Source organism: Cuculus canorus, chromosome 2 (assembly GCF_017976375.1).
Source record: "Cuculus canorus isolate bCucCan1 chromosome 2, bCucCan1.pri, whole genome shotgun sequence".
Taxonomy (NCBI): domain Eukaryota; kingdom Metazoa; phylum Chordata; class Aves; order Cuculiformes; family Cuculidae; genus Cuculus; species Cuculus canorus.
The window spans coordinates 79,407,258-79,422,093 of record NC_071402.1 but is presented as its reverse complement, the minus strand read 5'-3'; the positions used below and the strand labels follow the sequence as shown (position 1 = coordinate 79,422,093).

Below are 14,836 nucleotides of genomic sequence, written 5' to 3'. Positions count from 1 at the left end.
ATTTAAAAGAGAAAAACTGGCACAAAAACTTTCCTAAACTGCATGTGTACAAGTCTGGATTAGTTGTCTTTCATTTTGTTTGAATTAATATACATTTGCACTGTCTTTTTCAGTGCATTCACTTTTTTTTTTTTTAAAGGGTGCAGACTCAAAGCCCTTCAGGGCAGATTTTATCCTAATAGACTATTGTTAAGTCTTTGAGAGAACAGCAAGGAGTTTGTGCTGGGGCACACACAGCGTCTTTTATTAAAAAACATTAATGTTATATTCCCTGTACAGCTTGCTTTGTGCTACCACACTTCTCTCACACAATACCCACTTCTTGTTGCGAGTGGGGTTATTTGCTAGCTCTCTGCAGTAGTAGAAGGTACAGTTCCACTTAGTCATTCGTACCTGTGCGAAGCAGACCTTTAACGTGCTACTGTGTAAAAATTGACTGTGTTTTTTAAGCCCATTTTAAGCCCATTTCAGCCCATTTTATAAGGCAGAACGTAATGTAGGGTTCCTCCTTTTTCCCTTGGGGTACCTGAACAAGTTAAAGCATGATAAAACACAAAATCAAAACATTGTTGCCTCTTATCTAAAGCTGCACTAACTGACCCTAAAGCAGCTGAGCTGCTTTACAAGAGGCTGACCTTCACATCATGTCCTCACAAAAGAATTAGGTTGGGTGTTTTTTCCATGTTTTAAAACCTTCCAGGATTAGACCATCTCATTTCAACTGAAGATAAGAACTTTGCCTTCACAGTTTTATTTTCATGATAGGTTGGTTAACTCTCCTTTTTATTTGACAGCCTGCCTAATGCGGGCCTGGGGGTGCATGCAGAATAGCTGAGGTTAGATATCATCTCTTTTTAGCCTGTTGCTTAAAGCAGGGCAAACTTCAGATTAGCTCATCGCCTGACAGTGACTTAGAGGCATGCAGCGCTGTGTAGAATCTGTCTAGCTGTACCACAGATGAATGTGAAAATAGGTTAAATAAATTCTTTTTTCAGATTGACCAGCTTTCCCAGTCCCTGTGAGTAGTAGCCTATGTTGAAAGAATTGGCTTTGTTGTCCATAGATGATGTAATGTTCACACAGGTTTACTGTAGATGAAGCCTTTACTTTTTGAAGCTGTAAATATTTGTCTTTACAAGAAAATATTTGTGTGTTCTGGCTGTTTAATGTTTGCTACCCCCAGCTTCTGGTCTATAGGCTGGCAAAGGCAAACAAACCGAGAACTATCATTTATGTTCCCAGCCACTCCACCGTTTACTCCCTTTGCTCTGTACCAGCTCCTGTGCACAGCCATAGCTCTGCCTGTTGCCTTTATCGCTTTGTGTTTCATCATCGAGAAAGCCCCTAGATTGCAGATTAAAGCAAGAATTTGTTGTAATAGACTGCCAATGGCAATTTTGGTCCAAAATATGTGGTAGGACACGCAGTTTTGCTCCTTTAAAAAGTTAATTTTATGTCTCCTTGGCAGCATGCTCTGTATTTTCTCTGCTGTCTGGCATGCAGCACCACCTTTGGGGGTGAAATATTATCACTGCTAGCTTTCTGTTCTCTTCGGAGCTTGGGCCCCCCTTCTCTACAATCATTTGTATCTCTGCAAAGTAAATGCAGGACTTCAGTTTAAAATGGTTTATCGTACTTAATGACACAGAATGAGGCAAGTTGGAATAAAATATGGAATGACGACTCAGGCAAGAAAGGGGGTGGATGTTTAATTAAAGTAATAAGCATGAAAGGACTGAGGGATTTTTGCGATTTTTATCTCTAGGCTGAGTTTCAGACAACTGATAATCTAATATGCATTGGGTCATTCAGAGTCCTAAAACTAGGGAAAAAAGCATGTTTTCTTCTATGTTCTTTTTGCTGAAGCTTATAATCTCTCTTTTTGTTAAATGTACTATGCTATCACGTGAGATAACTATGAAACTGTCTGCTTAATTCTGTTAGCATTGTCTTTTCAGTAAGACGTGTTTTCTTTGCCTCTCTATCCTTTATTCTATTTTTGTTAATTTCAGGAAGGGGGCATTTTAAAATCCAGTATTAATAAAATGATGTCTACTCTATTCTAAAGTCACTCTTTTTCTCAGAAATTCTTAGTATTTTTCTACCCTCTTGTTGAATTACATTTTTTATCAAAGTGTCCTTTTAGTAAGAAAACTTGAGGCTTCCCAGGAGAGAGGAACTCTGTGCACAAAATGCTGCTGGTGGCAGGGAAAATGGAAGATGAGTGGGTATGGGGTGGTTGAAACTAAAAGAGGAAATATGGTTTTGTGAGTATTTCATTTTTATATTAGACCCCTTATCCTTCATTTTGACTTGCTCAAGTTTAGCAGTTTGGAAATGTGGATCCTAAGTCTTAGGCAGTCATTAAAAAGATCCATGAAACAGCGACTTTTCAATTAGGTGTTTCCTTATGAACAGTTTTCTTCATATCGGTCTGTACATCTTGTTCACTGTAAAATAGTGATGACAGTTTTGATTAGAAGGGGCCAGTGGAAGAAATGAACTTGCATGTATTGATTCTGTATATTCACAAGCAAGAGCTTACATGGTGCAGTAATTTCTGGTGTATACCACTAGGTGTTGCAGTTAGATATTTTCTGCAAGGCTAGGTTGCAAGAGCTTTTGCTGGGGTATGATGCCTGTACAAAAAGTCAGTTTGTGAAGTGCTGTCTTCTTTCTACCTGTGTTTTAGGAATCACTTCATTCTTTAATGGCGATGCTGAGTTCTTCAAATCCTTTCTTTGTTCGGTGCATCAAACCCAATGTGCAGAAGGTAAGATTTAAAATTGTGCCTGTCTTTTTTATACGTCTCAGGCCTGATCTTCCACTGCCTGTCTGGTTATTCACTGTTGTGTGAAGCAGAGGGTAGTAACCTTTGCTCACTTTGTAAGAGGCTCTGCAAGGTCAAGGCACTGGGAAAGGCTTTTGATTTTTTTGCATGTGGGCCTTGTCTTTGGGCATCCTCTTAATAGCCATTGCTTGCAACTCCGATAAATGCTGGCTCTAAGGAGGGTTATAAAAGGACGGTAGAAGGCTGCACTGCATATTTGATAACTCTTTTGAGAGTCTTTTTAGGAAGAAAATATCAAACTTGCAAATTTCGTTTTAAATCATTAGAGGCAGTCAATGGTGGTGCAGATAGCAGAACTGGTATGAATGACCGACTGTCATCAGACTCAGTCTTTCGATTTGTGTACAAGTCTAGATGTCTTCATGCTGTCTGTTTTCTTCTGTTACAGAATTGTGTTTTTAAATCAGATTTGGAAACTAAGGCCTGGTGCATCAATTTTTCTGACTTAGAGATAATGAAAGACAATGTCAAGATGTACTTAGATATGTTCAAGGGCTCTCTAGAAATAAAGCAGTAATGATACAGTAATCGCTGAATTTAATATTGTTAGCCTGTTTCTGATATTCTTGGGGTTTGCGCGTCTGGTTTTGGCTTTATAGACTGTTATTCAGGTATGGTCTGCTTTTGTCGAAAGTACAACAGGCAGAGGTGCTAATGTATCTGATTTATGGTTTTCACATGGCAACTTAGAAATTGGGGACTTCGCTCTAAATTGATTTTTATGTTTTATATCTTTCTGGGATGTCTGGTTAATTAGGACACTAGCACATCCAACCTGGCCGGTTTCTTTGCAGGTTTTTTGTGTTACCTGGACAGTACATCCTTGATTTAAATGTTTTGAGTTGCTAACTGTTAAATCTGCTTCTGACTGTTACTTGTGGTGTCTCAAGTAACATGCAGATTGTGGGCACCTTAGCAAGAGGGAACAGACTGAAAGCTTTTTAATCAAGGCCTTCTTCCTGAACTGTTGGGTGCACTGAGATGTGCAGCTACCAGGTAGCCAAAACTGCTTAGATCACAGCATCTCGGCCAGTAGCTGGGGTCTGTGAGCCTACGTGTGTAGCAAAGCCCCTGATCTCTGAGGGACGGCAATTTTGAAAAACTTGTTTTCTTCCCTGCTTCCATTTCTGCCTGGAAGCCCTGTGACCCTTCTAAAGGTCACTTGCTGCCACTGGAGTACCAGAATAATTTGAATAACTCACATATTTTCCTTACTTGCCCTTTTGCATCTAAGTTGGGCTCATCTCCAAATAACAAAGTCACAAGAATTTGCTATGGTTGATGCAAGAACCAGGCACTTTTTGCATTTCACAGAGGTGTAGAATCGTTTCGATTGGAACAGACCTTTAAGATCAAGTCTAACTGTAAACCTATTTCCATAATAAGGAAAACACTGAATTACCACTGGCGTGCTCCTTGTAGAACTACTAGTCTTTTCCCACTGGAATTCTTCATCCCTGACAAATTTGGCATATGCTATTCTATCTGCAGATACATTTTACTATCGGTAAAACAAAATTCTCACAGAATTAGCAGCTATGCAAGCAGGAGGTGCTTGAGACAGCCTCAGTCTCAGGAAACCACGTCTAATTGCAGGAGTCCATGCAGGAACAGATTAAGAAATTCCTATAGATAATCCCTTTCAAACTACATCCAAAATATCACTGAAATCTTACACAAAAATGTTTGTCCTTGTTTTCCCTTTGATTGCAAATGTAACTTGATTCAATGGCTTTACCAAATAAAAAAATCTTATTTAAAGAACAAAACTAGAGAAAAAAGTCACACAATTTTAACTGTTGTAGCTGATTTAGTAGAAGACTTGATGGGAAATGAGAAGGAAATCCATGTGTGGTACTTGTTGATGGCTCTACGTTCCCTTCCATGTCTCACAGACACAGTGATTTTTAGTGCCGGTCCTTTGACATCAATGGTGTTGCTTCTTCTGCAACAGTGCAGGTACAGAAGCAGGCACGTAAACAGCATTTGGCTCCTCTATAGCTCAGCTGGAATCTGTGGATGCACATCACATTAAACATTTCATAGTTTATCCTGTCATACAACTTGTTGCTTCTTTCCAGTTAGACAAAGGAAAGTAAGGTGAGTCAGCTTGCATATCTCTGAACCACCATGGCTCAGAGGCACGTGAGCTGTGCATGGACTACCAGGGATTACCACATACATAACTCACTGTTCAGGGTCGGTTAGAAACATAACTGCTTGAAACATTCAGATTAGCCACCGAAATGGAGAAACTGGGATTGAAAGAAAATAAAAATCTTCACTAACCATTTTCCTCTGTGTTTTCTGTTCATAGTTTTTACTCTGCAGCGATATTGATATGGGATGGTAAAATGTCACTCTTGAAAAAGTACTTAAACAGCACTTGCCAGATAGCAGATGATGTAAAAGAAAGGAGGTGGTTTAGTTGCTTTTTTGGGTTATGCAACATAGAAGGAAAGCTGGACCAGAGAGACTCTACAAGAAGAGAGCTGTAGTTGTGTTACCAGGAGCAGTGCCTCTCAAGCCCTCTTCGCTCTCTGGGTTGGGTACAGATAGGTGACATATCTATTGGCAAGCATCCTCTGTAACTCCAGATGGGAGAAGTTGGTGGTGCTTGAGAGCTGTTTTACTCTGGAAGTATGTTTGAATTCAGCAGGTGAATGAGGTTGAGCAGGTGGAAGACAAATTGAGGCCTTTGAAGAGCAGAACATGCAGCAGACAGTACTTCGTCTGCTCTTCTAGACATTAAAGTGTATTCATGTTGGATAAGAGATGTGATAGCTTACAGTAATTATTTGATTTTTTAATTGATCAAGAGTTTAATTTTTAAATATGTTACAGTGGCAAGCAAAAACAATTCAGCATATGCAGTAAACCACTGAACACTTACATATCAAAGCAGGATCTACACTCATTAGTGCAATTTCCTAAAGGGAGCACACAGAGTACATGACCTTTTGTCACAAGACATTTCAGCAAGCAGGCTTGGACAGAAGAACAGAGGACCCATTAGTCTTTCGGAGACCCCCCCAAACAATCAGTGTATCTGTTCTTAGAATTTCCAATCTGTTCTGAACTAGCCACAATGTGGAAACTTTTCCACTTGGTATGCTTAATAAGTATTTTCTGCTAATGAGGGGTCTTTCTCCTCAGCTCCCCCGATCTTCAATGCAGCTTGCAGGACTATGTATCATTTCATCCTTTTGAACTTTGACACATCTTTCTCTGTTTCTTGGTCTCATGTTTGTTTTCCTGCTTCCTGTTCTATTCGATAATGATTCCTCCCTGCACCCTTGTCCTTTCTGGTCTCCATCTATACTTCTTTGTGCACCCTAAATTAAAAAAAAAAAAATAACCAAACACCAACACAAAAAAATCCCCACAAACAAAAAAACATAAAACAAAAAAAGGATGTCTTTTTAAAACAAGCTACAATTGCTATAGTCACCAGTGGAATGTTTCTTCCAGCTTGCTGCTATTAATAAGTTCCTAAGCCTTGGTGCCACTCAGGAGGCAGTTCAGGGTAAATTTAAATGTTAACTTCCTGTGCGGGCTGTTTCAGAGACAGAAATTTTCCTGTTGGCCAGAAGAAGCCAGCCTCAGGCAGACTGGCTTTAGTACCTTCTCAAGTTCCCATCTCCATTTAGGACTTTTGTTCAGCAAATATATTGCCATAATCATAGCGAATGGCTTAATCATTGCAATTGGCCCCCATTTCCAGCACCTGCATGGCCTCATCTGTGTTGGTCTCAAAACCTGGATTATTACAATTTGCTTCTGTAATTCCCCGTTCTTGAAATTTCAAAAGATTCAGACACGGCTGTTCTCTCATGCAGGTAGATAGATGCATCCACTTCTCTTTGGTTACAGATTGAAGAACACCTTGGTCCTTATTGGCAAAATATTGCTTTCATTAGAGTTGGCATGAAATATTTGGTATAGATGAGAATTGCACCTCTTTCATTTTTAGGAAACTTATGTTAATGTGTGCCACATGAACAAGATTGCAGGGTCTCTACTCGCCTTCCTGTCTGCTTGTTTATTGTCTATCTTATTTTTCTATTGCAGTTATGGTCTTGCCGCTGGCCAGATAAAAGCCACATTCTCTGAAGCTTGTGAACTCTGAAGGGGCAATTTTGTTTCTCTGCAGGTTGTTTTATATTAATTTCTTTAATCATAAAATTTAATTAGGAAAGATAAAGAAATGAGACAAAATTAAACCTGTATTGTAAGGTAAGGGTTACATAGAGCAACAGAAAAAGTGAAACTAGTAATAACTTTGCAATTCAAAGGAAGACTGGTACAAAAAGATCTGTAATAAATTCTGTGAGGTTTACTGCTGCTTAGGAGTCCTATCATGCTCCATATTCATTCTGGGAAAATTACTGTCAAGGCAATAAGGCTGCTAACATTGTTTCTGGGGACAGAGACATTTAAAGGGTTCGAGGTTTGCCTATTGGCACCTGCAGTGTACTTTGAACCATAGATCATTAATAGCCATGAGACGTACTGGAATAGGAAGCAGTATGTCACCTAGTATGAAATAAGATGCAAACCTATTTTGTTTGGTGTCTGAATGAAACTTGTGCTCTTAAAATACCTCTGAATCATTACAGACGTAAGTATAGCACAATACCAACCTGAACTCTAGTTAGTTCAGGGACGTGGTACAAAGAAGCAATGAGAGAATAGCTTGGCTCCATCTGAGAGGATGATTGTGTGCAGGGTGTGGAGCAGGTACAAGTTCAGCAAATGCAGTATGTGAACTGGTTGTCAAGCTGGAATTGCAATATTGTCATATTGAGACTTGACTGTATGAATTACTGAGTTTGCCTTGTAGATGGATTTTTTTTGCAGAAATATGGGTAAGGACAGTGCAAGTCTGATGCTGCTGCATTGAAAGCAACACTGACATAAAACCTTGAAAGACACAAGGGCAGAGACTCTGAGCTTCAAGGATATTCTGCTGTACATTCAGGACAGGATTTCTAAGATCTGGATAAAACTTCGCGTCTAAATTTTAAACAATTATCTTTAGTGAAGTGGTCCATCTTCAAACTTCTATGTGCATCATACTCCAGTCGTATACCAAGCATGTGCTGTATGCACTAACCTCCATCACTCATCAGATCTGGATCTCCTTGATGGGCAGTAGATGCCTTTAAAAACCTTGTGGGTTTTTAAAGATGCTAAGCCCAGCAGTTAAATGCCAAAAAGTGTTGGTCCCTAAACGGAGGTGTCCTTATGTTTTACTCATTTGTTGCAGAGCTTTGGATTAGTCTTTCTGCAGCAAAGCTACAATGTTATCTGAAAATTTGACTTGGTATCCATAAGAAAAAGGGAATAGAAAACCTGATCATGTTAATAGCTACTCTGTTCTGCTTTGAAATTAAAGGCAATAGATTATATGGCCGGGATACAGATGCTGGGTGGGTATAGTGCTATTTGTAGAAAGTTAAGATCTAGTAGTATTAATTTACAGCTGTATAAGCAGATCATGTATTAGAAGTACTTATCGCTTGTTTCAAAAATCTCTCTTTAATCTCAGTTGGTCTCAAATACTTGTTTTAAGAAGGCTTTCTGGCTGCCAGTTGCTGCTGTCATTGCTTCTGGAGGAAGCACAGCCACAGGCTCTGAGCACAGATTTGGCTTGCTGGGGCAGCCTGGGTGAGGCTTAGGGAGCTGCTGTTTGGGTTCATCCTGGGAGAACAACCATTTTCCAGAAACATAGCATGTTGATCGGACCTCACAGGGCAACAAGTGCACAGAGCCAAATATGAACTACTTATCCTCAGCCCTTTAACTAGTTCATAAGGCTTTATTGTTTATAATCAGGAAGGCGCAGTCGTGAGTTGTAGCATCATGCCCGCCAACTCTACTTAATTCAGCTGCCTGGATCTTGTCGCCTTGGGTTTTGCAGAATTACATAGTTTCAAATCAAGACTCGTGGATTAGTCCCAGCTGTATCATTTTCTGGCACATCACTTGAGTAATTAGGTCAGGCGCTAGAAGACTGCTTAGGTAAAAGTGATAAGGAGAGTGGGTGTGAGGAAGGCAGTTGCTCCTGCTCACAAAGTGCCGGCAGTAATGTTACGTGTGGATCTGCATCCCTGGCTGAAAGAACAAGATGATTCTTGCAAGGAGTTTTGTGCTGCACAGGCAGTGCCTGCCTTCTGCGTTGCCTCTGAAAGATCACTCCCATCACTCCTGTGGTGCAACGTGTCGGTTATGCTGCCTGGGAGCCACTGGGTTGTCCCTTTGTCCCCATCTCAGAGCATCGCTGCTTGCTGGGCTGAAGTAGGTCATTCCTCTCTCCAGGCAATCACCCAGACAGGCATGTCCTTCTTCTTCATCAAGGTTTGTTGTTTACTAAGCAGGGCTGACTAGGCATCCCTTTGCTAAGCGTATTAGGGTTTGTCATTCAGTGACCATGGCATAAGGAGTTTAAAATTGGGGTATTTAAGGCTGGGAAAAGAAAGTTGAGATGGGGTGCTGCCAGGGAGGGAGCAGACACAATGCTTTAAAGTTTGCATCAAACTCTAGGCAGTGCAAGCAGATTGTTGCGTGTTTTGGGGCATGTACATGTACAGTTGCTGCCTGGAAAGACTATTTGGTAGGACTCTGTCCACAAGTGGTGGGAGTCGAATTTGGATCTCAGATAGCAGCCGTGGCAGTGCACTGTTGTGAGCAGGGTGGGAGGATGCACAGGGAAGAAATGCTGCTTCAGCAGCAAAATACCAGAACAAGTCTGTGGAAAAATAAAATGCTGCGGAGGGAGGAGGGTATTTTTTAAGTGCAACACTTGCTATGTATGTAATTCTTTTTGAACCGATAAGAGTAATATTTAGAAGTGGGAAGAATTTTGACTGCTGCAGCAGTTGATCTGTCTGCACCAGAGGGTCTTACTGCCTCTGGCTGACTTCAGGCATTGCAATAATTCTGCATTTTGTGCCACCTGATGCATTTTTTCTGTTTTATGAATTCCATTGTATGTGATCGTGTGTCATCGATGGGCATTTTTGGAACTGCAACTACTAATCCTAAGGCTGAAATATTTGCTTTTCATAAAAAAATGAGCAAAGAAACTTGGCTTTTCTTCCTTCTTGTGCACTCTACCAAGTATTTGAATTGCAAGCATTGTCATGCAAATGTATGCACCAAAAAAGTGTGTACTTCATCAAGCTTTGGAAGTTTTCTTTTTTAACTACAACAAAAAAAAAATTCCCTTCACATCTCTAGATGGGCAATTTACATTCGAATCATGTTTGCTGTGTTCTCATGGTAACTACTGCAAGAGAATATGCACAGTCCATGATAAATAGAGATCCTTAGAGCTCCAAAAGCATTGCTGGTGTATAGAGAATTGTTCTTTAGCAAAAACTTCAACATTCGTAACTTAGTTGCTAAACTGTGTCTTAGGGCATTTTGTGCGCTTTATCTCTTAAGGTTTAGGAATTCGTTGGCTATGAAATATTTACATTCTTGATGCCTATAAGGTGAGATTAGCCCTTGTGTCCTGTTTGTCAGGAATATCTACAGCGATTGCTGTAGAGACAGCCCTCGCTAGGCTTGACTTCCTTTGAGTAGCAGCAGGAATGAATTAAGCAAGTACAGCCAAAGATATCACATGAAAGACTTGAAATACCAGTGAGCTGAAGAAAGCCCTGTTCGCTGTGTGTGTGTGTCTGTGTGTGTGCATAGCTGCAACTGCTAAAGATTCAGTTTTTCACCATGGGAGAACGCTGAAGGCTGAAAAAGCCTTAAAAGGTAAGGGGTTTAATTCATGCAGGTTTTTTCATAATTTTAATCTTGCATACTTGGAGCTGCAGTGGACTTGTAGAAAAAGAAAAGAAAGTGCTTGGAGTTTGGCTGAGCAAGCTGTAGTGGAAATGTTTCTTAGTTTGTATTTTCTTTTAAACAGGGTTAAATGCATGCAGAATCAACTTTATGAAAAAGCAACAAAATATTGTTGGACGCCAGGAAAGCTTTGTTGCCAAGTGGTCTGCTTTAATAAATCACACTTTGTTTGAAAGTTAAAGGGGTAATTGTTTCCAGAGCAGGGAAAAAGTCAGCAGAAGTAGAGCTATGTGTGTAGAGGGAGGAAGACTTGTGTTGTAGTGGTGGTGTGCTTGCTGGAGAAAGATGTTTTCTGTTGTTCAGCAGTCTGTGGTGTAGATTCAGGAAAACCAGCTATGTAAAGTTTAGGATCGTAGTATTCCTGTAATTTATACAGACATAAGGCATGGCTGTAGTTTTGCTTGTATTACATGATAAGAAAGCTATGCTGGGGACAAGTGTGTTCAGAGGTGGAGGGAGTCCAGTGAGATATCTGTAGCAACCAGAAGTCTAAATTTTATAGTTTTATGGGAGAAACTTGATGGAGCACATTTGAGACAGTAATTCTTTTACCATAGAAACACAGGAAATAGAATATGCCTGGGAAAAAAATAATTGCAGTAGTAATTGACAGGATAACATAACAGCAGTATATTTTTACTTTGTTTGCTGTGTCAACTCCCCCCTTCCACCCTCAGTTAAATAAATCCCCCACCCCAGCAAGTAAAATAGCTCCGTTCTCTACTGCTGATTGCCTTTGCTTCTGGGATCTGCATTTTGCTCCTTGTGTTCCCACTTTAAGGAGCTTCCCTCCGCAAACATTAGAATTCAGCCACAGGCTAGAAAATTAGGATAAAACTGCTTGAGAGAACCGGTTGTGAGGGGAGTGGGTATGATTCTGCATCATTGAAGTCTATGGGAGTTTTATTCTGGTCTCAAGAAGAGCAACCCTAGATTTGCCTTGCAAATCTAGATGGAGGAGATAATTATCTGATAATGTGCCTATGGGACTGGGAAAGGGGATTCTCATAACCTGTGGTTGTTCTCTCACTGATGTTAAGATGTGTCCTTGTAAACCCCAGGTGGTGACAGTGGTAGTAGGTTAAAATATAGTTATTTTTCTTGTATGAAACATCAATGATATTTATTCAGTATTTCTTTTCCTAAAAGTGCTTAGTTTCAAAGAAGATAAGATTTTTTTTGTTTGTTTCTCATTTGTTGGCTTATTTGAAAAAAAAACGTACCTACGACTGCTAACATAAATAGAAGCATTACAGCAATATTTTTTTCAATACATCTAGATTACTGATAGGAATTGTCTGAAAGTTATATTACTGTCCCAGCTATTCACAGATCTTTGTCAGACCTACCCTCAGAGCACAAAATCTGTGTCAAGGACAGATGGTCATGTTGTTTAAGAGTAGACTTGGTTCAGTTCCTAAACTTTTTTCTTTTCAACTGCATCTGTCTGTTCATGTGTATATGTGGCTTTTGTTAATTTAGTCACAGGATGCGGCAAAGAAGGAAAGACTTTATGGGGGAAAACCTCACTGTGATTAATTTGTAAGGACTAAGTACACTTCAGAACTTCTGCAGATACCTCGTAAGATAAAACTTTAAACATGAAATACCTACTGAAAGTGCATCAAAGCATCTTGTCTTTGTTGTCTAACTTACACTCAGAATTTACTGTTTATGGTGGTTTTAGGCAATTTACAAGCCTAAGAAGTAAGGCGGGTCCTTTCCTAACACTGTCATTAGAATCATGGAAGCAAGATTGTGGTTAAGTTGTATGAAGTAGAATGCAGTAGCTGTAAAATCCATATTTCAGGAGTTGCAGCTATGTGACAATGGTCAGCCTAAACTACAGGAAGTTTTTGGCTGACACATTATAAGGTTTGAGGTTGCTGTTGTTCCTTTTTCTCCTCCACTTCCCTGATGAGTGTTCTGTGTTCAGCAACAGTGATCTGGGCAGCCAGTGCACCACTCATGGGTAGAAAGGGTCAGTTTTCCACCGCAGACAACTAGTTGTCTAACCCTCCATGGGAACAACTCTCAGTGGGGAGGGTTAAGGTTAAGGTTACAGTAAGAGTTAGGGTCTGAGGCTCTCTGTGTAGACTTGACCCCGTGGAGAGTTGGCCATGTAGAGCTGGCAACACAGCATTGTCCTATACCCTTCATGGGAGCTTTGCTGAGGATGTGGTTGTACCACAACTCCTCAGGCTCTGTGGATGGTATTAGTTTTGTTGTTCAGTCCCGAGCACAGTCTAAGTGTATGCTCTGTTCAGGTCTGTGAAGGTTCTGGTGGGCCGAGAAGATCATTGCAGCATGTAAATAATGGGTAACACTGGAAAGGTTTTTGTTTTCGCTGCCACCAGAGATTGTTGCACACACCTGTGAGCACTGAGCAATGTTTAGTGTAGAAACGCAAGTTTGTCACCAAACTCGTACTGATGTTATATTTCTGCCATTTACATGATGAGACCTATTGTAGTGGTTTTGAACCTTATTCTCTGTAGTTCTAGAAATCATAAACATTTTGTAAGAGGTAAGTGGGGGCTTTTGGAGGAGTCTCAAAACTTTTAATAGTCAAGCAGAGATAAAGTAGATGGGTTGAGAGAAGACATCTACTTTCAGAAAGCCAGATAAATGCCAAATCCTCTGTGACAATGGCTTTCTGAAATGAATGGCTGCCCCAGATTCAGCATGAAAGGGATGAGTATGTCCATCTGCAGCTTGCCAGCCACACCATTTGTGCATATTTAGCCAAAAAGAAAGCGTCTGGCTTCATTTATTAAGTAATCTTTCAAAAGGAGAAATCATTATTTTTGTTAAAAGTGATTTAGCGCTTAAATTAGCTTCACAGAAGTTTTTAATATAAGCAAACAATTTACATAGAAAACAAAGTTAGATTTAGGAAATCTGATTCTATCATCAGTGTCTCTTTCTGACTCAGATGTTAAAGGTTATGGGGTTTTGTATATTTAAGCCAGCCTAGGAATTTCTTAGGAGAAATGGCTGTTCAGCCATCCAAAATTGCCATTTCCCTGTGACTGCTGGCATGAACAACCTAGCACGTCCTAAATCAGCCGTGTTCTTAAAGGGCATGTTCATCTCATTGGCCTCAATGAGCTCTAGGCACACGTCTAAGTGCTTTGCTTAAGTTATTACTGGGTTTACACCCCTTTGGGTGCGCTAGTCAGCACATAACAGGTACCAGGAGCCAACCGATGCCTTTTGTCACAGAGCTTTGAAGAGGAGTGAGGCGTAATGTGCAGCTCCCTTACAGTTGTGCACCATTCTTAAGGCTACCTGTGAAGAGGAGAGGGCAAGACTTGTTAATCCATTGCTCCAGCAGTATGGAGTCCATGCTGCTGGCCAGTCCAGGAGAAGATAAAGTTTGTATGTCAGCATTGAAAATGCGTCTAACCAAACATGGAATCTCAATGGTGTTTTCACCACAATCAGAAAATAATGGAAAAGGGACAGAGAAAATCTGCTTCTGAGACAAGAAGTGTCATGTTCTTATTTAAAAGTGATGCAACAGATTGTGAAACCATAAGTAAGGGCAGAACTTTTCTCCACAGGATCGTCTTAAAAATGGATAGAGTCAACTGTGTGTTTCACGTAACTACAGAAAGATGGAACTTACCTTAGAGAAACAAAGGGCCATTGACCAGTGTCCCTGCCTGTAAATTCTGCAGGCTTTGTGGTGATGATCAGTAGCATTGCAATTAAATCACTCAGAAGGCGGATGGATGTTAAAATTATTTAGGTCCTGATGTAATTTTACCATCTATTATAATTCATTCTTTATGTGGAATGGTGTGTGTAGTTAGATCAGTCAATAGTTGGAGAACCATATTGGTGTTACAGGAGGTTTCTTGCCATCCATTTTGAGTAACTATGTGCTGTGCTAATAAAGCAAACTTAGTTTACTGTATAGTTAACTTATTTCACAGATGTACAAGTATTGGAACAAGGAAGTATTTTGTGCAATATTTTTTTTGTGAGGGAAAAATATGTGGTGACTTTCATTACAAGTTTTAATGACTGCCAATATATAATCTGTAGCAATGAGATGCCAATGTGGTTTTTTTGCGTAATACAATTACTAGCAATGCTTGCAGGAAGCACAGGAGCTAC

General features: G+C 40.1%; 1 protein-coding gene across 1 annotated transcript in view; it reads left to right on the top strand.

Annotated features, from left to right (window-relative positions):
- The window catches only part of MYO10 (myosin X), a 165,032-nt gene that overhangs the window by 106,212 nt on the left and 43,984 nt on the right, over positions 1–14,836 (top strand). The window contains exon 19 of the mRNA XM_054057324.1: positions 2,693–2,773. Within this exon, the coding sequence (XP_053913299.1) occupies positions 2,693–2,773 (81 nt within the window). The remainder of the gene's footprint in view (positions 1–2,692; positions 2,774–14,836) is intronic.